This window comes from Coffea arabica, chromosome 10e (genome assembly GCF_036785885.1).
Source record: "Coffea arabica cultivar ET-39 chromosome 10e, Coffea Arabica ET-39 HiFi, whole genome shotgun sequence".
Classification (NCBI taxonomy): Eukaryota; Viridiplantae; Streptophyta; class Magnoliopsida; order Gentianales; family Rubiaceae; genus Coffea; species Coffea arabica.
Window position 1 is genome coordinate 35,223,948 of NC_092328.1, and position 27,532 is coordinate 35,251,479.

Genomic DNA, 27,532 nt, shown 5'->3' on the forward strand with positions numbered 1-27,532 from the left:
ACTTGCTTTTACTTTTATTTAAGTTTTATGGGGTATGTGTACACCTCTTGGCTTGTAATAGATAGGGCTCGAAGAGCATTTGGTCCATTTTCCCTTCCCCTTTATGCTTTTATGGGGTATGTGTACACCTCTTGGCTTGTAATAGATAGGGCTCGAAGAGCATTTGGTCCATTTTCCCTTCCCCTTTATGCTTTTATGGGGTATGTGTACACCTCTTGGCTTGTAATAGATAGGGCTCGGAGAGCATCTGGTCCATTTCCCCTTCCCCTTGGTTGCTTGCTTTTGTTGTTACATGTTAAATTGCTTTAGTAGGCTCTTGCATCTAGTCGAGCATGCTAAGTGCTACGTGCTACGTGTTTACGAGCGTTTTGGCATGTCTACTTGCTTTCATAACCATGAATGAATGGAATGGATGAATGTACGTCACCACACTAGCCTAATGCTAGTTGTGGCTCATTTTTATTAGGAATTCATAGAAAGGGCTAGTCCAACGCTAGACCCGATAGGATTTTTCCTTTGTTTTTTTATTAATGCATTGTTTGCCTGTTCACTACATATCACGCATTTTCCTTAGTTTTATCATTTGGCATGATCCTCGACCCCCTTTTCCCCTCACTTTAGGTTTTGCATCCCATACTAGCTATAGGGTTCATTTTGCTTGAGTGTCCCTTTCCGATAAGGGAAACGAGCGAGTGTGGCTACTCGATAGCCTTAGCACGCTAGTTTCGCCTTCTAATCAAAGGGAAAATCAAGTCACGATTTAGGTCTCCCCGTACCCAATATGCATGAATTCCCTAGGCTCATGCATTCTCAATCCACTCTATCATTACACTTTCACTTTTGTCTCATTTGCACACATGCACCTTTTTTATCACCTTCACTTGCACACGAACATTTTTTTACTTGCACACGAACATTTTTATCTTCACTCGCACACGAGTACTTTCATCTACATTTGCACACCTTCACTCTTATCTTATTACTTTTATCATTTTTCTCATTTCACACAAACTCACACTTTCACATGGCATGCATTCCACTCATTTTTCACGTCATTTAGGTTTAGGTGTGACCTCTCCAAAAGGATCATTATTGGGCTTCACAATTAATGTGATTGGCACCACTCAACCTTTGAAGAGAAATTTCCCCCAATCCCCCTAGGTCTAGGTTTTTGCATTCATATAGACATATCCAATACGTGATACATACCTTGGGTAGAAAATTTAGGAAAAATTGGTTCAAGTCACGCAACTAGCCTTGGCTAGGTCGAAGGGGTGCCTTGGATTTTTATCCTTGCCTTCCCTTTCGTCAAATGTGACCCCCGATCCCTCTTTTGGTTACGTAGACCCAAAAGTTCTTAAAAAGGGTTTATTTACTTTTTTATTCAAAAACAAAAAATCATTTTTGGGTGACTTGGTACACCCTAACTCTATACCAAGTGGCGACTCCATTTTTGATACAAAAAACCCTTTTGAACTTCACTTGGCCAAATCGTCGCATTCTAAGTCCCATGGCCTTTTACTTTTCATTTTGCACACGTTCACACATTGCACACCACACACCACACAATTCAACTCGAATCGAAAAGTGGGGCGCGACAGTTGGCGACTCCACTGGGGACTTCCTAAGTGGGTCCGAGCATTTGATTTGGCCATTCTTTTCCCTTTTCTACCCTTTTTATGCATAGCGTTTGGATATTAGGATTGCATTTTTCATTTTTAGGACCGTTTTGTCTTATGTACGTAATCAAACCAATCCCTCGACTCATGAATGTATGTTTGAATGAATGTTTACTTATTATCTCGCGCTTGCATTGCATTTGGGGGGGTGTGTGTCACCCTTAGAGCTTCGCGTGGGTTCTTGATCCCTCCCCTCCAAAACGTGCACTATCATACGCGCATACGCTTTACTATTCATCCCCCTTTATTTTTCTTTTAGTGGCTTGTCACGCCACTCCACCCTTTTAGGATTAGGAGACCCACTTGGACGTGTGATCGTGTCACGACGTGCGCGTAGCACGATCCAATGGGTCACTCAATCTTCCGCTTTAAACTTTGGGTTAATAACCTTTAGTTTTTAGTCGAAGGTTGAGGATTTTTATAGATTCACTCAAACATGCAGCCGTAACACGACGTGTGCGTAGCGGTGTTTGGGGAATCGCTCGAGCCACCGACAAAGGGCCTTGGGAGTGATGACCCTTGGCCACGAGTCTGAAGGCTTGGGGACCTGAGCTTATCGAGTTAGATGCATTAGTGAACCCCAACCGTATGCATCCATATAGTTCACCTAGGGTAGAGTCGGCCTTACCCTATTAGAGACACCACTCACGAGGGGAGGGATCCCACCCTTCTCCTTATTTATTTTTCCTGCTTTTTATATCATTTAACTGTCCAACGTGTTATGTGTTAAACTAACTTTCTTTGTTTTTTGCCTTTGCATTCACAAACATTAGGAAATAAGGGGTCTGGCATGACCTTCTTTTAGAGCCTACCCTTATAGATAGCTGTTACATGTTTAACAATTATGGTATATTTTGTTCATAAACTAATAATGCCATACCATTTTAGGCCTACCCTGGCAGATAAAGGGTTCTTTAGGTCACGTCTTATTGCATATTTTACCGCTTTAATAAATGGCATCATGCATAAGCCCTAGAAAGGGAATGCCATTTAGGGGATCCCATTTTTAGGATTAGCCCACCTTGATCCTCCCGTGGGTACATAACCCTTTAAGGGAGTTCACGTTTAAATTTTTGCCAAAACCTGACAAGTGGGACCTGTAGGTAAGGTATTTGACTCCGGTTTTGGTTTATAGATGGAAAGTCCTCGCCGAGTGCAACAGATGTTAGTAGTGCCGCCGGAGGTACAAAGATGGCCCACATTACTCTCACCCAACGAGGTTAACCAAATAGCCGATCGCTTAGGACACATCGGGGATTTCAAGGACATTAAGTCCGATGGATATTTGGTAGAAGCTTTGGTGCATCTATGGGACCCCACTTGTTCTTCTTTTAGAGTTGGAAAAAGGGAGATGACCATAACGATTGAGGAAGTCGCCGGATTTCTCAATTTGCCGATTCAAGGAACTGCCGTGGTATTGCCGCTAGTATCTAACAAAGTTGAATTTTGCCGTTTCACTGGGTTAAAGGAATCAGTACTACAAGGGGCAGACCAAAATATAGAGGCGAAGTTCTTATTTGATCGATTTGCGCTAAGAGATGGTTTTGAGAGGCATCGAGGGGACTTCTCGTTTACTTCCAAGGAAGCGTGGGATCGAAAGAGAGTCTGGGTATACGGTTTAGTCATGACGGGAACCTACTTTTTTCCTAGGAAAGACAAAAAGATAGCCTTCAAGCTCACTAGAATCCTGTATGACTTGTTTCTCGGAATTAATGGTAGGCCGTGTTCCATTATTCCTACCATTTTGGCCGACATCTTCATAGCTTGCACTACCTGTCAGAAAGGGAAAAAGTTCTTTTGTGGTTCAAATTTGATCTTACATATATGGGGAATGGAGCATTTCATGAGGCGACCGGCTATTTCATCGAGTCTACCAATGTTCGCATACAACTGGATAACCACACATCACAAGAGGATTAACAGAGACAGTTTGCCGCGTAATGCAGCTGAGTTTGTGGATTTCTTGAAGAACCTGACCGATCAAAATATTAGATGGGTGTTGGATTGGACCGATTGTACCAAACCTGTTCTTCGCACTCAGGCATCCGAATTCATTCTCCTACTAGGTACTCAAGGGATTACCGCGTACGTCCCAAAAAGGTTTCTCAGACAATTAGGGCGTACTCAAGAAATACCACCCGTGTTTGACATGAGCGAAGTCACCATTATTTTTAACTGGGGAATGTGCCCAAATCAAATCCCTATGAAAGATCGGATTATTGACGCCTGGGTGACGTTGTCTGATGACGTAAGTTTTAGATACATCCCGGAACTCCAGCAAAAGGGGTTGAAGACTCCCCAATACGAAGACTGGGTAACAAAATTTGCTACATCAGGGCAATTAGACGGACCAGTTGAGGAGATCGAAAGGCTGAAGGCCATAATTGAGTTGAAAGACAGGGAGGTTTTGCAGTTAAAGCAATCCGTTGAAGTACACAAGGGAAAAGCAGAGGAAAACAAGAGGCTATATGAAGAGGAGCGAGAAAGGCGACAAGAGATGAAGCGGAAATGTGGGGAATTATATGATCAAGCCGAGCGTGTCAAGAGGCCATATGCTAGAGAAACTAAAGACTCTGTATTAGATAGACTCAAAAACTTTGGTGATCTTGTACGGAATCGTCTTCGTGATATGATGTAAATATTGGCAATTTTCTTTCAATGAAAGCGATTTCTCTTTTGCACTTATTCAGAATTGTTGTCAAAAACAGGTTTGTGTTACGGGTCCCATTTCGAAGGTGTTGCATCATACTAGGCCTACCCTTGGCACAAAAAGGGTCTCCCCAATAGGACATGCATCCGAATTGTTTGGATATTTACTAACTCTTGTTTTTTTTTTCTTTTCTTTTTCTTTATTTTACTTTGGTAAAAAGCTAAACGAGGGCTAAAATCTAAAGGCACTTCCTTTCCAAATTCTCAGGTAGAATTTTAAACATAGCTTCTCGACGAAGCCCCATTATAACGCGATCCCGAAGTAAGGCCCAAAGGAATCGTGTAGACATGAGTACCCAGCAAGAGTCATCGGAAAAGACCGTTGCAACGACCCAGCCGGAGATTGCAAGTCCCGGGGTTCAGTTGACCGAATTGCTCACTAAATTTGGGGAGATGGCATCTGAAATGGCCGCCCAAAAGAAACTGATCGATGAGCTCGTTAGTAGCGGAGTGCAACCCGAGTCTCCGCCCATCAAACAAACACAATCCGAACCATTTGTTATTCCGCCAATTCAAACCACGTTACCATTTGTTATTCCTCCAATTCAAACCACGTTTGAGGGAACTTTCAACCCGCAATATGCTTATACTCAAAATCCTCCTTTCTATCCCCCTTATGGGCAAGGATTCCAGCCTCAGGGTGATCCAAACATGCATGTAAATCCACCGACTTTTTTCCAAACTACCGCAGAGCCCGTTGTGCCGGAGCACGTTTTTCAAAACAAGCCAGAAATGGGAGAGTCATCTGCCCCGGTTGATCTAAAGTTGCTTAAGCGATTGGATCGTTTCGATGAATTCATCCGCAAGAGCCAAGGTTTAAGCAAGCAAGGGGTGCTGGACTACGATGATTTGTGCCTATTTCCAAACGTACAACTGCCGGTGGGGTTCAAGACCCCGAAGTTCAACAAATATGATGGTACCAGCAACCCTAAAACGCACCTGCGCTTGTTTGCTAACAAGTTGGGCAAGCCAGTGGATGACGAGAATTTGCCGTTGAGATTATTTCCAGAAAGCTTAGAAGGGGATGCTCTCGATTGGTACTCCAACCTAAAGCCAGAGGAAGTGAAGACCTGGCTCGATCTGTCCAATGCCTTCATTCGACAATATGAGTATAACTGTGAGCTAGCGCCAACCCGGACTACTCTGGAAGGAACGAAAAGGAAGCCTTCTGAGGACCACAAGACCTATGCTAAGAGGTGGAGAAAGGTAGCTGCTAAGGTCGAGCCACCAATGACCGAGGATGAAATCATACGTACTTTCATAAAGGCCCATGATCCGCCGTACTTCGAAGAGATTTTCCGTATGACCGGATGTTCGTTTGCTGCAATTGTAAATAAACTTGAAGAATTTGACGACTTTGTAAGAGCTGGGAAAATTGTTAATGTATCTGCCCTGAAATCGCAAGTAGAAGCTTTGCAAGGGCGAGGAAGCAGTGAAAAGAAACCACCATTCAAAAAGAAAGAAGGAGATACAACCTTTGTTTGGAACCACAACCTTTCACCCCGACCCCGATGCCAACACAACCCAACCTACCAACAACCTTACCCTTACTACTATTCAAGCCCAAACCATGTATATACTACCAATATCCACCACCCTCGACCTCGCCCAAACTATACTAACCCACCTTCAGCCCCTTTCCAAATTTCCCAACCAAATCCACCCCAAAACCGACTTCGTCCACCATATAACCCAAGATTTCCTCCTCCAAATAGACCTGTTTACAATCATCCTCAACCTCATGAACCTTACAACCGACCCCCAAGCCGTACTTTTACCAATTTAGGTAGGCCTTTAGACCAACTGTACGACCAGTTAAAGGCCTCCGGAAAAATTGGTACAGTACCACCTCCTACCTATCCGTATGGCATGCCCGCTTGGTATAACCCGCAAGCTGTTTGCGCATATCATTCAGGGGCACCTGGGCATGCAACTTTGGATTGTAAGGCGCTAAAGCATAAAGTTCAGGATATGGTTGAGTCTGGAGAAATCGTGATCAGAAAGAGGGAGCCGCAAGGGCCAAACGTAAATCAAAACCCCTTGCCAGAGCACGTTGGGGTTATTATGGACGATGCGGAGTACGAGGAACAAATTAAGAAATTGGCAATAGAAGCTGAAGTGTTTGGGGTCACGGACCGACCGTTTGTCATAGAGTTGCCATTCGAAGAAGATAACAAGCCTTTTGTCTTAGATCTCACGCCAGCGGAGAATGAAGCTTTGGAACCAGTAGTCATCGAATTCCCGAAGCAGGAGCCCGTATTAAGTCTGCAACAAGTGCCGTGGAATTACGATGAGCCTAGCATACAGATCGGGGAAAATTCAACTGCAAAGAAGGAAGTGTCAGTAGTTACTAGATCGGGGAAGACTGTAAATCCATTTGAGACTACTACTCCAATTCAAGCCAATAGTTCTGAGCCACCCCTCAAACCAACAATTACCGAGAAAGAAGCCGTGGATTTCCTTAAACGATTCCAGAGAAGTGAATACAACATAGTGGAAAAGCTAAGCAAATCACCTGCCCAGATAACCATGTTGGACCTACTTTTCTCCTCGGACGTGCATAGGGATGCATTGATCGATGTATTAACAAGAGCTCAAATTCCGAGAGACATTTCTGTTGATAATTTTTCAAACGTGGTGGGGAGTGTATTATTCAAGAAGCAAATTGCTTTTTCTGATGATGAATTGCCGACGGAGGGCATTGGACATAATAAGGCGTTGTACATAACAGTGAGGTGCAACGGAAAAATGCTGCCTAAGGTGTTAATCGATAATGGATCCGCACTGAATATCTGTCCGTGGAGTACCTTAGAGAAACTAGGGTTGCAAGACATCAAGCTGAGGCCTTCAGGGACTATCGTTCGAGGGTTTGATGGAGCTCAAAGGGAGCCGATAGGAGAGGCAGATTTAGTAATCGAGATGGGGCCCGCCCAGTTTCAAATAACTTGCCAAGTCATGAACTTCCCAAGCATTTATAATATTTTACTTGGAAGGCCATGGATTCACAAGTCTGGGGCCGTGCCGTCTTCGTTGCATCAATTACTCAAGTTCGTGGTAAATGACAAGCTAATCACTATCTTTGCTGAAGAGGACTGCCTGGTGATCACCGATTCTGGAGTTAAAGAGGAGGGTAGTCAAAGTGTTACCATGTCCCCTCACAGCACATCCGATATAGTCTCCGTAAGTTGGATAACCACGGAGGAACAAACTCCCTCAAAAGCCAGTGTAATGATGGCCAGAGAAATGATTCGTGGAGGATACAAATTCGACAAGGGTTTGGGGCGTGAACTGCAAGGGATCCTGAAGCCAGTGAAGATAGTAGAAAAGAGAGATACCTTCGGTTTGGGTTTCAGACCAACCGCCAAGGATTTCAAGGAGATGAAAGAGCGTAAAAGAGCAGAAAAGGAGGGCCGGCAAAGGGTTTTCGATATTCCACCACTGTGGTATACTTTTCCCCGGCCAACTGAAATAATCACATCAGAGGGTAATTCAACTGAAGAAATCGAGAATAGTTTGTCCCAATTGTTCGTTGGGGCAATATTTGAAGACAATTTCCCGAGCGAGGCCGAATTTCCTGACATCCCTGAGGGGTCTATTTCTAATTGGACTGCCGAGTTCCTGCCTGTTCAGAAGGAGTTTCGGTAAATCTAGGGGGTTTGTCATTCATATGGATTCATGGAAAAATACTTTTGCATCTGTAAATAGTTAATGAAAGCATCTTTACTTTTGGCTAAAATTTGCATATGTAAATATTGTTTCCGTTTGCTTTCTTTTGTTTTGCTTTCAATCAATGGTTTTATGAAAATGCACAAGTTGTTCTTGACATGTTGTTGTTTATTCGTTTGTTTATATTCATATTGCTTGTTTCATTTGTTTGTTGTATGTTTATTTGCTTATTGCCCCACATTCGTTAATTCTTTCAGATGGCCAAAAATAAAACTGTTTGACCCGTTGGATATTACTATTTTGGAATTCGATAATGGCAATCTCTATATCACTCACGACTTGGAGGTCTGTGAATCCGAGCTTCAAAGCGAGAGTGATAATGAGGAGGTGTTCGATTCTTTTGCAAAGGACTTTGAACAATATGAGGAAAAACCGAAACCGAACCTGGAAGAGACAGAAACAGTAAACATTGGCACTAAAGATGAAGTTAAGGAGGTGCAGATTAGTATTCATTTGAATAAGAGCCAGAAAAAGGAAATGCTTGAGTTCTTGACTATGTTCCAGGATGTATTTGCGTGGTCCTATGATGATATGACTGGTATTTCAACTGACGTGGTAGTGCACCGGTTGCCCACAGACCCTTCTTTTCCACCCGTAAAATAAAAACCCCGAAAATTCAAACCAGATATGAGCCTCAAAATAAAAGAGCAAATTGAAAAACAACTCAAAACCAACATTATCATTGTTTCCTATTACCCAATTTGGCTTTCCAACCCAGTCCCTGTTCCAAAAAAGAGTGGAGAGGTGAGAGTTTGTGTTGACTATAGAGACCTTAACAAAGCCAGTCCTAAAGATGATTTCCCTCTACCAAATATTCACATTCTCTTAGACAATACTGCCGGACATGAGATTGAATCCTTTTGCGATTGTTTTGCTGGCTACCACCAAATTTTGATGGCAGAAGAGGATAGGGAGAAGACTGCTTTCATTACCCCTTGGGGTACCTTTTGCTACCGAGTCATGCCTTTCGGTTTAAAGAATGCTGGAGCAACGTATCAGAGGACCATGACAACCCTATTTCATGATATGATCCACCGGGAGATGGAGGTCTACGTGGATGACATCATAATCAAGTCTAAAAGGACGAAGGACCACTTGGATGATTTGAGGAAGCTGTTTGAAAGGCTGCGGAAATACAGTTTGAAGTTAAATCCTGCGAAATGCGCCTTTGGGGCACCAGCTGGTAAATTGTTGGGTTTCATCGTGAGCAAGAGAGGCATAGAGATAGATCCGGCAAAAATCAAAGCGATTCGAGAAATGCCAGTGCCAAAGACTCAGAAAGACGTGAAAAGCTTCTTAGGAAAGATCAACTTTATTGGGAGGTTCATTGCCCAATTAACGGCCACATGTGAGCCGTTGTTCAAATTATTAAGAAAGAATGTGCCGTTGTACTGGAATGAGGAGTGTCAACAAGCTTTCGATAAGATTAAAGATTATTTGTTGCAGCCTCCGGTCCTGGTGCCACCCAAACCGGGCCGACCGCTGATCATGTACCTATCGGTGCTCGACGGAGCAGTAGGGTGTGTTCTGGGGCAACACGATGACTCTGGAAGGAAGGAGCAAGCCATTTACTATCTAAGCAAAAAGTTCACACAGTACGAGGCTAATTATTCATTCATCGAGAAGAGCTGCTGTGCATTGGCCTGGGCGGCTCAAAAGCTGAGACATTACCTGTTGAGCCATACCACTTATCTTATTTCCCGGTCTGATCCTTTGAAGTATCTTTTGGAGAAGCCGATGTTGACTGGGCGTTTGGCGAAATGGCAGATAATCCTCTCGGAGTTCGATATTGTTTTCACCTCACAGAAAGCTGTCAAGGGGCAAGCTATAGCTGATCATTTGGCGGAAAATCCAAGGGATGATGATTATCAACCACTCCGTACTTATTTCCCTGACGAGAGGGTCCTATTTGTAGGCACTGCAGATGATATAAGTGAGCAGAGCCCTGAATGGAGGCTTTTCTTCGACGGAGCTTCAAATTCTCTAGGAGCTGGAATTGGAGCTGTTCTGGTTTCGCCCGAAGGAAAACACTACCCTGCCGCAGCCAAATTGCAATTTGCTTGCACAAACAACATGGCTGAGTATGAAGCCTGCATTTTTGGTCTCAAAATGGCTTTAGAGATGGAAATCAAGGAGTTGATAGCCTTCAGTGACTCAGATTTGCTCGTGCATCAGACTTTGAAGCAGTGGATAACCAAAGATTCAAAAATTCTGCCCTACCATTGTAGTTTGCTCACTCTGGCCAAGCAATTTCAAAATTTGGAGTTCAGACATCTCCCGCGAGCCCGAAACGCATTTGCCGATGCTTTGGCCACTTTAGCCTCTATGATCCAGTATCCAGATGAATTGAAAATCGAACCAATCCAGATTCAACTTCAAGACAAGCTTGCCCACTGTTGGGTTGCAGACGAGTCCTCTGATAATATGCCTTGGTATAAGGATATTAAGGAATTTCTCAAAACGGGGTCTTACCCTCAGCATGCTAGTTCAAAGGATAAGAGTTTTTTGCGCAGAATGGTTTCAAAATTTTTCTTGAGTGGAGAAGTCTTGTATAAAAGAACCTCAGATTTGAACCTCTTAAGGTGCATTGATGAAGATGAAGCTCAATATATGATGAAAGAAGTGCACAGTGGTGTGTGTGGACCTCACATGAATGGCCATTTGCTAGCAAAGAAAATCATGAGAACCGGATACTTCTGGCTTACTATGGAGCGTGATTGTATAGACTTTGTCCGGAGATGTATAAAATGCCAAATGCACGGTGACATTATACGCGCTCCACCCACTGAGTTGCATAGCATGACCGCCCCGTGGCCCTGTTCAATGTGGGGTATGGACGTGATTGGTACAATCGATCCTCCTGCTTCAAATGGACATCGATTTATATTGGTGGCGATTGAGTATTTTACCAAGTGGGTTGAAGCGGAATCATTCAAACATGTGACGAAGAAGATAGTTGCCAATTTCTTGAGAGATCACATCATCTGTCGCTTTGGGGTACCCGAAACGCTTATCACTGACAATGCCAAAAATCTGAACAATGACATGGTGGATGGACTATGCGAGCAATTCAAGATCAGACACCACAACTCCGCCATTTATAGGCCTCAGATGAATGGAGCCGTAGAAGCCGCGAACAAGAATTTGAAAAAGATTATTCGCAAAATGACTGAAAGGCATCGCGATTGGCATGACAAGTTGCCTTATGCACTAATGGCGTATCGGACTTCTATCCGGACATCGACTGGGGCAACGCCATATTCACTGATGTATGGAATGGAAGCTGTATTACCAGCCGAAGTTGAAATTCCTTCGTTGCGAATCCTCATGGAAGCTAAATTGGAAGAGGCTGATTGGATAAAGCAGCGCCATGAACAATTGACGTCGATCGATGAAAGGCGATTCAACGCTATCTGTCATGGTCAGTGCTATCAGAAGCGTGTGGCCCGGGCTTACAACAAAAAGGTCCATCGGCGGGCATTTGAAGAAGGTGATAAGGTACTGAAGCGGATTTTGTCGATGCAAGATGAAGCTAAAGGCAAATTTGCTCCAAATTGGCAAGGGCCGTTCATTGTCCAAAAGGTATTACCTGGCGGAGCTCTTATCTTGGCAGAAATGGATGGACGAGCATTCCCTCAACCCATCAACTCAGATATGTGCAAAAAGTTTTTCATTTGATCATGCAAATTTTCTTTTGAAATTCATGCAAATGGCGAAATGCAAGTCAGGCCATCTTCTTTTACACTTAAAAGATATTTTATCCCTACTTGTCCCCTTTGAGCCATCAGAATTGACAAAATTTTCGTTTGATAACCCCTGAGAATTGCAAACCCCACACTGGGGCAAAATTTTAATTTTGAAAGAGAGATGAGCAAAAGAAAGAAAAAAGAACCCCACACTGGGGCAAATTTAGTTTTCAAAGAAAAGTGCAAAAGTAAGGAAAATGCAATGAAGAAAATGCAAAGAGTGAAAGTCCGACCAAACTGGGGCAAATTTTTCCCGGTTTCGTTCAAAATCGGAAATGATTTCGAAATAGGGCAATCCCAGTTTATTTTACCCCTGGCATCGAATTTGCTTTCAAGCCTTAACCTTTCTGGAAAAACACCCTACCTGACCTCATTACAAAACCCAAAGTCCTGGCTTCCGTCATTTGTTGCATTTCTATTAGCAAAATTTGATAATCAACTGGCAAGTGATGTCCGTAATGCCTTCGCCAAATCTACGAGGGAAGTGCATTTTACTGATGCCTGAAACCTTTTAACTCATATTTCTGAGTCGATCATGGTCGAGATGTGTTTTTATTCTTTAGGTGAAAACCCGAAAGGGCGCCTTGTAAAAGAAAAAAGAAAAAGAAAAAAAAAAGGAAAAGAAAAAGCAAAAACAAAAAGGGTAGGGGCAACCTTGGTGAAAACCCGAAAGGGCGCCAAGGCGGGTTTTTCACAACAGACGAGCGCGAGAAGGAACAGCTGATGACCTGGTTCGTTTGGGGTTTTTCCTCATGTTTGTGATACTTTTGCCAGTATCGGATTCCGAAGCAAAATATCCAAAGTCTTGAATATGATTTTCGTTGGCTAAAATTTTATTGTTCTTTACAAATATTCTTTTGCAAAATGTATCTTTATGAACCTTTTGGTTGTTCTCAATTATTTGTGTATAACTGCTTATGATTGTCTACATTCTTTTGCATGCTCATCTTTGCCTGACATAGGAAATAATCTTGCATATACATTGATTGTTATAGGATAAATTTTCACGCCATCATTCTTTCACCATTGAATTCAAATGAATGATAAACCCAAAGGTTTGCGCAAAAATAGGGGATTCAATCATCAGTTACAGGGAGTAACATGCAACAAAGCTACCACCTGGATTGGGTAACGTGGTCAATCCGTATTTTATCAGTCTCAGAATTTGCAAAGTCACAAGTTCGACCAAGACGGATGCCGCAGAACAGAGGCAAAAATAGTACGAGACTCATGTTTACACGATTCTCAAGGCAAACCGGATCAAATAATGGTGGCAAATCCATTATTATGTATTCTTTTCTTGCAGGAACACTGCGGTCACAAAATGAAAGCGATCATTCTCTTTTTCAAATCTAAAGCAATGTTATTTGCAAAGTTGGATTATAAGGACCAACACCAGCCATCGCTTCAACTACAGAGATCCAACCTCCCTCTAGGTACCAAAAATTTGAACTACTCTCAGGTAAAAATTCAATTTTTTGTCTCAAACTTCCCCAGTGAAGTCCATTTAATTTATGTTCGGGTCAGTCCCGTTTGAATTTATGTTCGGGTCAGTCCCGTTTCAATTCCTGTTCGGGTCAGTCCCGTTTAAATTCCTGTTCGGGTCAGTCCCGTTTAAATTTATGTTCGGGTCAGTCCCGTTTAAATTCTGTTCGGGTCAGTCCCGTTTCAATTCCTGTTCGGGTCAGTCCCGTTTAAATTCCTGTTCGGGTCAGTCCCGTTTAAAATTCCTGTTCGGGTCAGTCCCGTTTTATTTTTCATGTTCGGGTCAGTCCCGTTTAAATTCCTGTTCGGGTCAGTCCCGTTTAAATTCCTGTTCGGGTCAGTCCCGTTTAAAATTCCTGTTCGGGTCAGTCCCGTTTTATTTTTCATGTTCGGGTCAATCCCGTTTAAATTCCTGTTCGGGTCAGTCCCGTTTAAATTCTGTTCGGGTCAGTCCCGTTTAAATTCTGGTTCGGGTCAGTCCCGTTTAAATTTTTGTTCGGGTCAGTCCCGTTCAAATTCTTGTTCGGGTCAGTCCCGTTTAAATTCCTGTTCGGGTCAGTCCTGTTTAAATTCTTGTTCTTTAAATTCTTGTTCGGGTCAGTCCCGTTGAAATTCCTGTTCGGGTCAGTCCCGTTTAATTCCTGTTCGGGTCAGTCCCGTTTAAATTCTGCTCGGGTCAGTCCCGTTTAAATTTCTGTTCGGGTCAGTCCCGTTTTATTTTTCGTGTTCGGGTCAGTCCCGTATTAGAATTTCTGTTCGTTGGAATCTTTTGCAGCCCAATAACACAGGTAAGTATTTGGTGTCTATTTCTTTGTCTCAAGTTTTTTCAAAACTCAGACAAAGAGGGGCAAACTGTAGACACCAAATTTTGAATAATTTTATGTAGCATCTGTTTCATGATTTTCATTTTAGATTGCTTGCATTTTAGTTCGTGTTTTGCACTATTAGTTGTTATGATATTTTAGTTTTATTCATTTTCGCCCTTTTAGTTGACCTATTTCATTTGCCATTTATTCTTGTTTACTTTTAGTTTTAGTTTTTAGTTTCAGCTTTTAAGTTTAAAATTAGCACAGAGTTTTTAGGAAAAAGAAAAGGAAAACATCAAAAATATGTTTTAGTCATTTTGTTTTTATTCAATGCTTTCTTGAAAGGAAAAATGAAAATGAAAAATCATAAAAAAAGAGAAAAGAGAAAATTAGAGAAAAAGAGGAAAAAGAAGAAAAAAAAAAAGAAGAAAAAGAAAAAAAAAGGGAAAATTTGTTCACAAAAATATGTTTATTTCTTTAAATTCAATCTTTTGGCACTTTAGTTTTTTTTATTAAGTTATTTTGAGAAAAAGAAAATAATGAAAAATTGGAAAATTAAAAATGGCCATTTTTGTTTAGTTTTTTGTTTAAAATTATTTTTGTTTTGTTATTATTATTATTACTTGGTTTGTGTAATTTTGTTATTATTATTATTTATATTTTATCTTATCATTTCTGTAATTAATAAATTAGTTAAAAAAAAAAATTTGTTGCCGCAGCATGAAGGCTGCGGACTTGCGCCGTTTGCAAAGAAATCTGGGGACGGCTCCTGAAGCTGCAAAATACAGGAAAAAGGACAGAGGTTCTTAGGGTTGAATGGGGATATAAAAACAAGAGAGAAAGATAGCCGCAAGGGGAGAGTTAGAGGGCAACGGCACATGAAAATCAAACAGCTAGGCGAAACTGGAGGAGGAGAGGTTTTGGAGAGAGGGGAACGGCTGAAAAATCTGGGGAGAAAATAGGGAGAATTCACGGCAAAAGAAAAGGGAAGAAATAGAAATCAGGGAGGAATCGAAACTGAGAGTTGAGAGAGTTGAAACCAAAAGAGGGTAAAGAAGAACAAAAAGGGGGAAGGAGAGCAGGATAGAGTCGAGGAAGAGGGGAACGGTAGAGAATCTGTCTCCAAGGCTGCGACTTTTTCCAGTGAACGGCCGGAAGATTTGAGCTCCCAGAAATTTGGTTCTTACATCTCAACTTCATAGGCTACAAAGGTAGTCCTTTTCTGGTTTCGTATCTCCAAATAAACTCAGCATTTTGTATGTTCTTCCTTTTCCATTAAGACTTTATGCATTTTTTAACTTTTGGTCTGCGAGTTCACGTTAAAAAATTGCAGGTTTGGACATGGTTTGATATGATGTTTTATTTTGTTTCGATGTTCTGAGTTTTGATGGTTGAACATGGTTGGAACATAGTTTGGACATGGTCCGTAACTCAGCAGTTTGTTTGTCGAGAAATCAGCTTTGTTTGATAGTCATTGATCATGCCTTTTTGTCTTGGGCTATTTCTTCATGATTGTTCTAATGGTAAAGGTGCCAAAAAGTTAGAATTTCTGGGAAAATTTTTGCATATGGAAGTGTTGGAATGTGAAAACATGATGATTGATTGTTGGGATGTGGTTCGATAATAATAAAGGTTTGTGATTTGGGTTCGAAGATTACAAAAAAAAAACAACAAAAAAAAATGATGAAGAGTCTTGCGGCAATCCAAGGCAATTTCTTTGCCAAACAGGCTCATTGCAAACCTGCCGGTTTTCATTAAAACTCTGGTTCATTGGCTTTGTTTTCTGGTTTGTTTGAGTCAATTTTTAGCATGAATGTGAGTTATTTCTGAAGTGCTTTGAATCTGAAGTTTGACTCACAGTTGAACGGCAAACAGATTTTCATTTTGGTTGATAATTTCTGGGTAGCTAAGCTTTCTGAAATGGCTGACTTTCCTCTTTGGTTTAATGCACGTAAGTTATGTGTTTGGTTGGAGTTGAAGATGCAATATACGTGCGTGTTTTGGGAAGGCTTGAAAACCTTAAGTTAGAACCAAATGTTTGCTGAAATTAACCATTGAACCAGTCTTGCGCACATATGCTTTAGATTTTTGGCATGGCTTTCCGTTTAATTTTTGTTGTTCTTGATTGGCTTGTTTGTGTAGTCATTTGCTTAGTGTAAAGTTGCAAACCTGGATTTGAAAGTATTTAATCAAAGCTGTGTGTATTTGGGTTCAATAAGGTTTGAAAAAACGTTTGATTCTTTATTGGAAAACATATGAGCAAGTGGCCGAAATTTCTGTGGCATTCTTATGGCTGTTTTTTTTTCATGGCTGTCCAATGAATTTTCGCGCTTAAGCTGCATGTTTAATCTTATGTAGAAGGGAAGGAAGGGGAGTTTAGGTGTTGAGTTTGTACATTTGCATCCTTAAAACGCTTGAGCTATGGTCGAATGTTTGCTGAGAATAAGTAAGTCAAAACTGCCGAACTTTCTGTCCTAGAATTTTCTAGCCGTGACACATGAAGTTTCCCTTATTTGTTCCTTTGCTGCATTTTTCATCTAGCCATGAGTTTGCATTTGTAGTTCCCATGCTGCATTTCTCAGCTTAGCCATGAGCTTGCATTAGTTGTTCCTTTGCTGCACTTTTCATCTAACTGTGAGTTGACACATGTTGTTCCCTGGCTACAATTCTCCAGTTTAGCCATGAACTTTCATCTTGGATTCTTTGCTGCATTTCTCATAAACCCATGAGCTTGGTGAGCTTTATATGTGTGAAGTTCATGTGAATGGAGTTGCGACATAACAACAGAAATTTTGCCGTAGATGGTTTTCTTTCTTTTGCTGCAGTTCATCTCCATAACTTGCTGTTTTCTTAGCTTCTTGCAACAACACATAAGTTGGTTTTGCCCATTTCCTTTTGCTAGCTAAATCCATTGTAGAAAAGGGTAGTGTTTGATTGGTTTTGAAGATGTACGTTTGGCTCTAAATAGTTTGAACAACGTTTAAACATTGCTGGAATTTTGATGAGGTTAGGAACATTGAATCTTCTTGGCATAAAATTTCCTAGCACTTGCATGTTTGTTCCTGCTATGTTTTGGTTTGTTTGGGGGAACCAAGTTGGGTGTTATGTTGTTTGACTCAAGGTGGGGATGTTGCTAGATAAAACTTGTCCAAACTTGGCTTTAGTTTTTGTCAAAATCGGTTTGAAAAAAAATGCAAATGCAGCAATCTTTGAGTTGGTTTTGTAACAAAAGTGCAGCAGTTTTTTTTGATTTTGTAAACTTGCAAGAAATTGCTTTGATTAAGTATTGTTTAAGCATGCTTTAATTGGAGTTAGTTTAATGCTTTGCTAGCTAAAGATTCATAGATGAATTTGCGGATGAGCTAGCTTAGCCTACCAAGATTTTCTTGTTGCTGCCGAAATTTCCTTGTTGTTTGCCGAAAAGTTTCTTGTTTGTTGCAGAAAATTTTGTTCTTTACGTATGCATGCATGCCAATATTTCTAAATGTAACACTTTGCCCCCTCAAGTTTCCCCTTATGCCACTATGACCCAAGTAATTGGAACATTTAATCAATCTGATCCCTCTAAGTTTCTCTTTGTGCCACAATAGCCCAAGCATGTCTTAGTATCTTGTAATTAAGTCCTAAAATCATTGCAACTTCAATCATTGTTTGACTCTCTCTTTATTTTTGGAATCTTTGAGTAGTGTTTGAGTAGTGCTTGCTTGCTTTTGAGTAGTGTTTGCTTTTGGGTCTTTAGTAGATGTTATGTTTGGAGATTGGACGATCATGCCTTTATTTTGGGCTTTAATTAGTTTGTTTGATATTCATTGAGTTGCAATTGATGGAAGATTCATGTTGAGATGGTTTAGGTGATCGTTTGGTCTAATTTGTTTTTTTTTTTTTTATTTTATTTTATTTGATCATTTCTAAGTTGCAAAGTGAGGACGGATTCGATGTTTGATGGATTCCGAGTGTCATATTTATCTTTTATCATTATATTGGTGCATTAATCCTTTCCTTTGAATGGTTTTAGCCCAAATTAGCTTCTTCTTTAGTGACCATAGCCCAAGTTGAGTCTCGTTCACCTTACTAGCATTACACACGGGGGAGGTACAATTTCTTTATTTATCTTTTTTTGTTTCTCCTATGTGCCCTTATGTGTTATGTGAATATGCCTGTCCACTTCGCTTTCCTTGCCTCCTTGCATGCATTTACTTGCTTTTACTTTTATTTAAGTTTTATGGGGTATGTGTACACCTCTTGGCTTGTAATAGATAGGGCTCGAAGAGCATTTGGTCCATTTTCCCTTCCCCTTTATGCTTTTATGGGGTATGTGTACACCTCTTGGCTTGTAATAGATAGGGCTCGAAGAGCATTTGGTCCATTTTCCCTTCCCCTTTATGCTTTTATGGGGTATGTGTACACCTCTTGGCTTGTAATAGATAGGGCTCGGAGAGCATCTGGTCCATTTCCCCTTCCCCTTGGTTGCTTGCTTTTGTTGTTACATGTTAAATTGCTTTAGTAGGCTCTTGCATCTAGTCGAGCATGCTAAGTGCTACGTGCTACGTGTTTACGAGCGTTTTGGCATGTCTACTTGCTTTCATAACCATGAATGAATGGAATGGATGAATGTACGTCACCACACTAGCCTAATGCTAGTTGTGGCTCATTTTTATTAGGAATTCATAGAAAGGGCTAGTCCAACGCTAGACCCGATAGGATTTTTCCTTTGTTTTTTTATTAATGCATTGTTTGCCTGTTCACTACATATCACGCATTTTCCTTAGTTTTATCATTTGGCATGATCCTCGACCCCCTTTTCCCCTCACTTTAGGTTTTGCATCCCATACTAGCTATAGGGTTCATTTTGCTTGAGTGTCCCTTTCCGATAAGGGAAACGAGCGAGTGTGGCTACTCGATAGCCTTAGCACGCTAGTTTCGCCTTCTAATCAAAGGGAAAATCAAGTCACGATTTAGGTCTCCCCGTACCCAATATGCATGAATTCCCTAGGCTCATGCATTCTCAATCCACTCTATCATTACACTTTCACTTTTGTCTCATTTGCACACATGCACCTTTTTTATCACCTTCACTTGCACACGAACATTTTTTTACTTGCACACGAACATTTTTATCTTCACTCGCACACGAGTACTTTCATCTACATTTGCACACCTTCACTCTTATCTTATTACTTTTATCATTTTTCTCATTTCACACAAACTCACACTTTCACATGGCATGCATTCCACTCATTTTTCACGTCATTTAGGTTTAGGTGTGACCTCTCCAAAAGGATCATTATTGGGCTTCACAATTAATGTGATTGGCACCACTCAACCTTTGAAGAGAAATTTCCCCCAATCCCCCTAGGTCTAGGTTTTTGCATTCATATAGACATATCCAATACGTGATACATACCTTGGGTAGAAAATTTAGGAAAAATTGGTTCAAGTCACGCAACTAGCCTTGGCTAGGTCGAAGGGGTGCCTTGGATTTTTATCCTTGCCTTCCCTTTCGTCAAATGTGACCCCCGATCCCTCTTTTGGTTACGTAGACCCAAAAGTTCTTAAAAAGGGTTTATTTACTTTTTTATTCAAAAACAAAAAATCATTTTTGGGTGACTTGGTACACCCTAACTCTATACCAAGTGGCGACTCCATTTTTGATACAAAAAACCCTTTTGAACTTCACTTGGCCAAATCGTCGCATTCTAAGTCCCATGGCCTTTTACTTTTCATTTTGCACACGTTCACACATTGCACACCACACACCACACAATTCAACTCGAATCGAAAAGTGGGGCGCGACAGCTGCATAACTGAAAGTATTTCATGAAGAGATATTAATATTATCCATTTGCTTTGTAAACATCAAAAGTTAGGGACTAAGATTAAGAATCTCCCCCTTTTTGATGATAACAAAACAATGGATGGAGGAAGAAATAATTGAACCAAAAGTTCCCCCTCACTCAATGCATCAAAAAAATTTTTTAAGTGCCAAACTTATAATCTCAGAAAACTCCCCCTTTCACATAGCATCCATTTCTCCCCCTTTTTGTCATCATAAGATGAGAGTAATAATCAGAAATAATAATCCAGCAATAATAATAGAGACTCCAGTATTCCAGAGAAATGATATCAGAATTCAACAATCACCAACATACCAACATTTACCAACATATCACAGAGAATTGATATCAAAAGAAGTATCAAACAGAGAAATAACAATCAAAATAATTATCAAACAAATCATCATTAGATCAGTATCATTCATTTCTCCCCCTTTGTGTCATCATAAAAATTCAGTAATATTCAAAAATATCAAGAAAAACTCAGTTCAAAACATCAGAAACATCAAAAGAGAATTAAAAAAGCATTATGAACAAGAATCTCACCAATCTTACCAATATCTCCTACTTGTTAGAGTTAGCATCATGTCTAACTATCCACATGCATTTCATGCCTCTTCTCATGTTCTTTCTCACATAACAATCACTTTTCATGTGACCTTTTTGACAACAAAAATTACACATAACCAAAGGATTATTTACATGAACAGATTTAATAAATCTTACTTGTTTTCTCTTATAAACAGTAAAATCATTTGCAGCAGAATTTATCTTCTTCTCATAAGTGCCAAAATGAGGTTTTGTTCCATTTTCTTGAAAGCAGTTTTGTTTCTTATATTGGAATAACTCATTTAAATTATCCATTCTTCTTTTCAGATCACCTTGTTCCTCTTTGAACAGTTCACAAAACTTTATTTTTCTATCAAGCTTATTTTGTAAATCAATCTCATTCTTTTTCAAGAAATCATTTTCAATTTTTAAATTCTTATTTTCTTGAAAAAGGCGTGTATTGTCCTGAAAAAGAAAACTAATTTTGTGTTTCAATTTTTTGTTTCTAAAATAAGATTCTTTCAAACTATCATGCAATTTTTTAATGAAAGATTCAAGATCATCATCAGTTTTATCATCACTATCAGATTGAGAGTTACAAGTTATTACCTCATCATCTCCAATGGCCATGAAAGTCAATTGAGCAGATTCTTCTTCCTCTTCAATTTCACCATCGGAGTTGCACTCATTCCATGTGAATTGGAAGTTGTTGAATCTTGGTTTTCTTTCAACTTTCCTCTTCTTCATTGGACACTCACTCATGTAGTGTCCAAGTTGGCCGCATTCATAGCATTTGTCACCTTGGTTTTTGTTGGCCTCATACTTTTCTTTGTTTCTTGCATTGTTGAATTGATTAGAATCTGAATTGCTAGGTCCTCCTCTTCTAAATTTCCTTTTGTTGAGGATTCTCTTGAAACTTCTTGTGATGAGAGCAAGATCACTGTCATCAACTTCCGCATCTTCTCCATCAAAGGAGGCCGAATCATCTTCATCTTGAGATGCTTTTAGAGCAATGCTCCTTCTTACCTTTGCATCTTCTTGCTCTTGTACCTTAGTCTTAAGTTTCAGCTCATAAGAGGTTAGAGAATTAATAAGTGATTCAATAGGCATAGTATTCAAATTTTTAGCCTCTTCAATAGCAGTTACTTTACTTTTCCAATCTTTAGATAAGGCATTCAGGATTTTTCTATTTTTCTCACCTGGAGAATATTCTTTTTCCAACATTTCTAAATCCTTAATGAGATCATTGAATCTACAATAATTTGATCAATATTTTCATGAGGCTCCATCTTAAACGACTCATATTTAGTAACTAAGATAGATTTCTTTTGTTCTCTAACATTGTCACTACCTTCATGAATTTCTTTCAGTTTGTCCCAAATTTCTTTAGTTGACTTGCAACCCTTGACTCTAATAGATTCATTTGAGTCTAAAGCACAATATAACACATTTATAGCTTTTGCATTTAAGGTGAGATGAGCTCTATCCACAGCAGTCAGTTCACTTCTTATTTTTTGTCTAGATCTATGAGTATTTCATCTATAAGAAAGGCATCATATGGACCTTCACTAATAATAAATCATAATTCAATATCAATTGATTGCAAAAAGATAATCATTCTTTCTTTCCAACTCACATAATTTGACCCATTAAACATAGGTGGTCTAATGACAGAATGTCCTTCAAAAAATATGGCATTATTGGTTGTCATTATTACTCCTAAGCCGATTGAGCTTAATCTCAAGGAGACCAAACTCTGATACCAATTGTAAGGATCGAAGACAACCTAAGAGGGGGGTGAATTAGGTGGTTTAAAAACTAGCCAAGATGTGAGTCAATTTTTCTAGAACTTGCCCTCTTTTTCTAAAGGACCACACAATGGAGCAATTGATGAATAAGCACAAGTGCTTGGGAGTAGAAGATGTGACCACCCCACTTCTCCCAAGGGCGAACCCAAGGGTATCGGCGGGCCGCCTGCCTGGCTCGCGCCAGGACTCAAAACTTAAAGCAATAAAAGCTAGGTGAACCCAAAAGAGCACTATTCACAATATATACAATCCCAAAAGAGTCCTATTTATATCCCCAAAAGCAGCTAGTCAAACTACTATATTACATTATGATAACCACCAGTAGAAAGTGGACCCTAAGGAGGGTCCTTATACAAACCACCAAAAGAAAAACAAATATCTTAAACGTCTAACTAAGACAAGCACACCTAACTATACTAGTGAAGGTGCCCAAGAGTATCCCCGCGTCGTCCCCTGCTAAGGAAAACAAAGGAAACAGGGTAAGCTATATGCTTAGTAAGTAAACAGGAGTAAAAACGTAAATTGCACATAAATACGAACAATTATGCCACAAAATGTCAAAACAAAATAACAACACAAATGAATGATACAGGTTGGCTCCAAAGCCAAATCGTATGCCACGTGTGATCTCCTGTCGACACTCCGTCGACCACAAATAATGGTCCGTAGAACTTCACTTGTACTCCCACCGTACACCTTACCACCCTCACTGGCCAGTCACCTCACAAACTTGCTCGAGCGAACGAAATTGAGCTTGGTTCAAAAGCTCGGGTCACAAACTTGGTTCACATATTCGGTGAACCGGATTCACAAACTTGGTGACCTCAGACTAGGTTGGACTGACTTCGACCAAGCCCTGACCGGCTCGAATAGTCCATCTAGGTCTTAAGATAGGGCCCCAAACTCACGAACTTCACAAAATTACCCAAAAGTCACCCCGAGCTACAAGCTCAAGGGGTTAGTTCCAAAATAGTTCATATACAAATATGCGTGCAAATTAGGGTTTAGGTCGAGTGCGATAAAGTACACCCTCGCCTAGGTACCCTTTTTATACATACCAAAACACATCAGCAAGTAACACGTAAGAATGGCCTGAATACTTACCCAAAACACAAAAGTAGTATAAGAGCAGAAATCACTTCGTGCGTGTTAGCTAGGAGTAGGCCCCACCAGCTCTGCCTAGCTCACCACGGTCTAAAATAGAAGATTGCATTACATTACATCACAAACGGCCACTAACATGCCCAAAACAAGCAAAACGGCAAAATCGGCACATGCAAGTGCGGAAACGGCAAAATGGACACACGCAAGTGCGGAAACGGCAAACGGAAACGGCCAAATCTGCCATCTCAAACCGTTTTGATCAAAAGTTAGGTTAGGAATATCGGATCAAGGTGGGTGAGACACCGTTTCGAAGCTACGAGGAAGGGCTACAACTTTTATTTAAACATCTCAATCCAGATCTCAATAGGTATTGGTCAAAAATGCACAAAATAGTTCCAGCCATTTCATTTCGGTTTACCAAACAGGCCCTATTTGAAAGACCGTAACTCACGGCTCAGAAATCAGAATCAAGAAATTCCAAAGGCGTTAGAAAGATCATTCATACGGCTATAACTTTCATGTTTGGACCAAAAGCTGAATCAATACGGAGCATGGGGAAAAACGGGTCCAAACGTCCCTGTCAGAACTGTCCAAATTCGAAGGCAGTTCTGACAACCGATCTTGTTTTGGTCATAACTGGAGCTTCAGAACTCGGATTTGGATGCACTTTATACCGTTTCGAAGCTAAGACCAAGATCTACATTTATTATGAAGCGATAAATACCCAGTTCGCACGTTATCAAGACATAAAAAACATGGTCAGAGGCAAAACCCTGAAACGTAGCAAAATCCTGGATTTAGAACAGAAGTGAAGATTTTGGCCATAACTCAGGATCTACTAATCAGATTGGGCTGAAATTTTGTAGGCACAACAAGGACGTAATGGGCTACAACTTTCATGTTATGAGAAAACCCTGAATCCATACGTAACATCAAGAAACATAGAACCAAAGTTCAGATGCTGAACTGCCCTGGTTACCCGTTTTGCCGGTTTCCAATGTCGCAAACGCATGGTTCATTTCTATGGTTCTTATGGAAGGTTTCCAACCAAATTCATACCAACTAAGCACACATATACTAACTTCTAAATGACCTACAATTGGTCCGAAGTTTTCCCTCTAAGCCACTACAAAATTGCCAAAACTAACCATAATCCTTAGACTAACTCCATTTGCATCACCAAACTTAATCCAACCACCTACTAACCAAACCCTAACTAACCAAACCTTAGCCAAGCTAAACCAACCTAAGGAAGCCTAGGGTTTCTTAACCCAAAATCAGTTTTTACCACTCACTCACCATACCAATGAAGCCAATCATCAAACACAACCACTACAAGTTTACTAACACAAGATTAGAGCTAACTAGAATGTTTAGCAAGAAACCGTAATTCTTTCTTATCTTAACCGAAATTCCAGCAGCAATAACTCACTAAAATAAACCATCAAACAACACAATAATCATTATATGAACCATACAAGTGCATAATCACAACAAAACTTCACTTACTTGACTTCCAAACTTAATCACAAAACTTTAACTTCAAAGAAAGATGTTTTACCTTCAAGAGAGCTTTGTAAATGAAGAAAGCTACCACAACAAGGCCCCAAGTTGTTTCCCTTAAGCTCCAACAACAAGATGGAAGCTAGAAATTGAAGAATTTTTGAAGGAAATTTCCTCTCCTTGCTTGCTCTCTCTCTCGGCCCCCTCTCTCTCTCTCTCTCTTTTCTTTCTTATTTTGTTTTGTTTTCTTATGACAACCTTGCAATTCTATGATATATATAAGATGGTCAAAGTGTAAGAAGATATTTTCTCTCTCCACCAATCACATAAAAGCTTACCTTTTGCTCTCAAGCCCTTACACCTTCAACTTTGCATTTGATCAACTCTTGCCCTCAAACATTTGGAACTCTTTCAATTAACTCTATAGGTCATAACTTAGTCTAGTCCAAAACATGTAATCACACTTAATTACTTCACTAACCACTTTCCTACCTTAATCACCTATACTTAAGCATAGTTTATCTCACATAAAAGCAATTAAATAACAACCTTTTTGTCAAGGGCAAAATTAGGGTTTTAAACTTAGAAACTTTTCTAGTTTAGGATTTTTCTAACTTTTAAACTCACTTAACCTATCTAAAATGGATCAAATCTTATACGTACCTGTACTAAAACACACACACTAGCATAACTAGGTTTAATCACCACTCGAACTTATAAGTAATACAAAAACTAGGGTTTCAATCCTAACCCCAACTTAGGGTTTTCGAATTAGTCCCAAAACCTAATGTTACCGCACAAATAATGAATATAACCTAATATCAAACTTAAGAACGGACTGGGGCCTTACAGAAGAGATAGACAATTTATATTACAAAATAGTAAGTAAAAAGATAGAATAGCAAACCAAGTTTCGAACTCCACTTGAGTTTGAATATCACTTTATATAGCAAGCTTCTTCAAGTTGATCAACTTACAACCAGTTTCTTGTGTACAAAGGAAGGATCACTTCCTCCTTGCCCCAAGCCTCACTTGATCAAGCAAGGAAGTTTTACAATCTCTCGGATAACCCTCACAAAGCTACACTATTGAAGAAATTAAAACACACTTGAAAAGCTTATCGAAAATTGCACAACTAAGAATACAAATTTTCTTTTGGAGTATTCTCACACTTGAATCACTCAAAATCTGATATAGTCTCAATGTGCAAAGTACTTCTGAAGTGGTTGACTTTTTCCTATTTATAAGAGAACAAAAAGTACTCCAATTAATGCTGTCAATGGATAGCAGGCAGCTGAAGAGTCAACTAGCCGTTGGTGGTGTCGGACGTCCGATAGGTTGGTTTTTCACCTCCGATCGCAGGCAGTGAGTTCAAGAAATTTTCTTGAAATGTTTAGGACGTCCGGTGCTTCAATGCTTTGCGTCCGAAGTGTCGCACCGTTTGTCGGACGTCCGGTACTCAGGTGTTGTTCGTCCGAACGAAGTTAGTGAGTTTAGAGAATCTTGGCTTATTATCTTCGGACGTCCGAGAGTGAGTTCCTTATGCATCCGAAGTTACTCGAAGGTTGTCGGACGGCCGATGCAGACTTTTTATTCGTCCGACACATGCTTCAACATATGTTAGCCTATTTTGCTCCAAATCTGAAAACATCTATTTAGGGAATATTAGTAACATCCATTTGTTTTGTAATCATCAAAAGATACGGACTGGGATGAACAAAGGGGTATGACGTGATTATAGGCATGGATTGGTTGGCCCGTTATAATGCTCAGTTGAACTGCAAGACTAAAGTGGTGGAGTTCTCTATACCCGGAGAGGCAACCCTAAGGTTGGATGTGAGGGCTAGATTAGCCTCATCTGCACTTGTTTTGGGAATTTGAGCCAGGACATTATTGAGTAAAGGGGCGCAGGGTTACTTAGCCTTCTTAATTAATACTCCTGTAGATAAGGTGAAACTGGAGGATGTGTTAGTAGTAAATGAATTTCCTGATGTCTTCCCCGACGAGTTGAAGTCGATGCCATCAGAGAAGGAAATAGAATTTAAGATCGATTTGGTGCTTGGAACCGCTCCTATTGCAAAAGCGCCATACCGAATGGCCCCTGCCGAACTTAAGGAACTAAAGCTGCAATTACAGGACTTGTTAGACGATGATTTATTCGAGAAAGTGAATCACCTTGGGGAGCGCCTGTTCTATTTGTTAAAAAGTTCTACTTGTTAAAAAGAATGATGGCAGTTTGAGACTCTGTATAAACTATCGCGGCTTAAATGATGTCACGGTGAAAAATAAATACCCTTTACCGTATATTGACGAGTTGTTTGACCAGTTGCAATGAGCGGTGGTTTTCTCTAAATTGGACTCGAGACAAGGTTACTATCAGTTACGAATTAGGCAGGAAGATATACCGAATACTGCTTTTAATTCCAGATATGGACATTTTGAGTATGCGGTGATGCCTTTTGGTTTAACAAATGCTCCTGCCGCATTTATGGATTTGATGCATCGAGTCTATTTATCTCAATTCATATCTTTTGATGATTAAAAAACAAAAGGATGTTACTAATACTTTTTGTAGAGACTCTT

The 27,532-nt window shown here is 40.2% G+C and overlaps 1 protein-coding gene across 1 annotated transcript; it reads left to right on the plus strand.

Annotated features, from left to right (window-relative positions):
- The first annotated feature begins 4,676 nt into the window (after nt 1-4,676).
- On the plus strand, nt 4,677-27,169 carry LOC113721943 (uncharacterized). The gene is made up of 7 exons (XM_072067120.1): nt 4,677-4,826; nt 5,022-5,640; nt 6,175-7,298; nt 7,398-8,029; nt 9,254-9,747; nt 11,410-11,535; nt 26,895-27,169. The coding sequence occupies exons 1-7, from the start codon at nt 4,677-4,679 to the stop codon at nt 27,167-27,169; spliced, it is 3,420 nt and encodes a 1,139-aa protein (XP_071923221.1).
- The last annotated feature ends 363 nt before the right edge of the window (nt 27,170-27,532 follow it).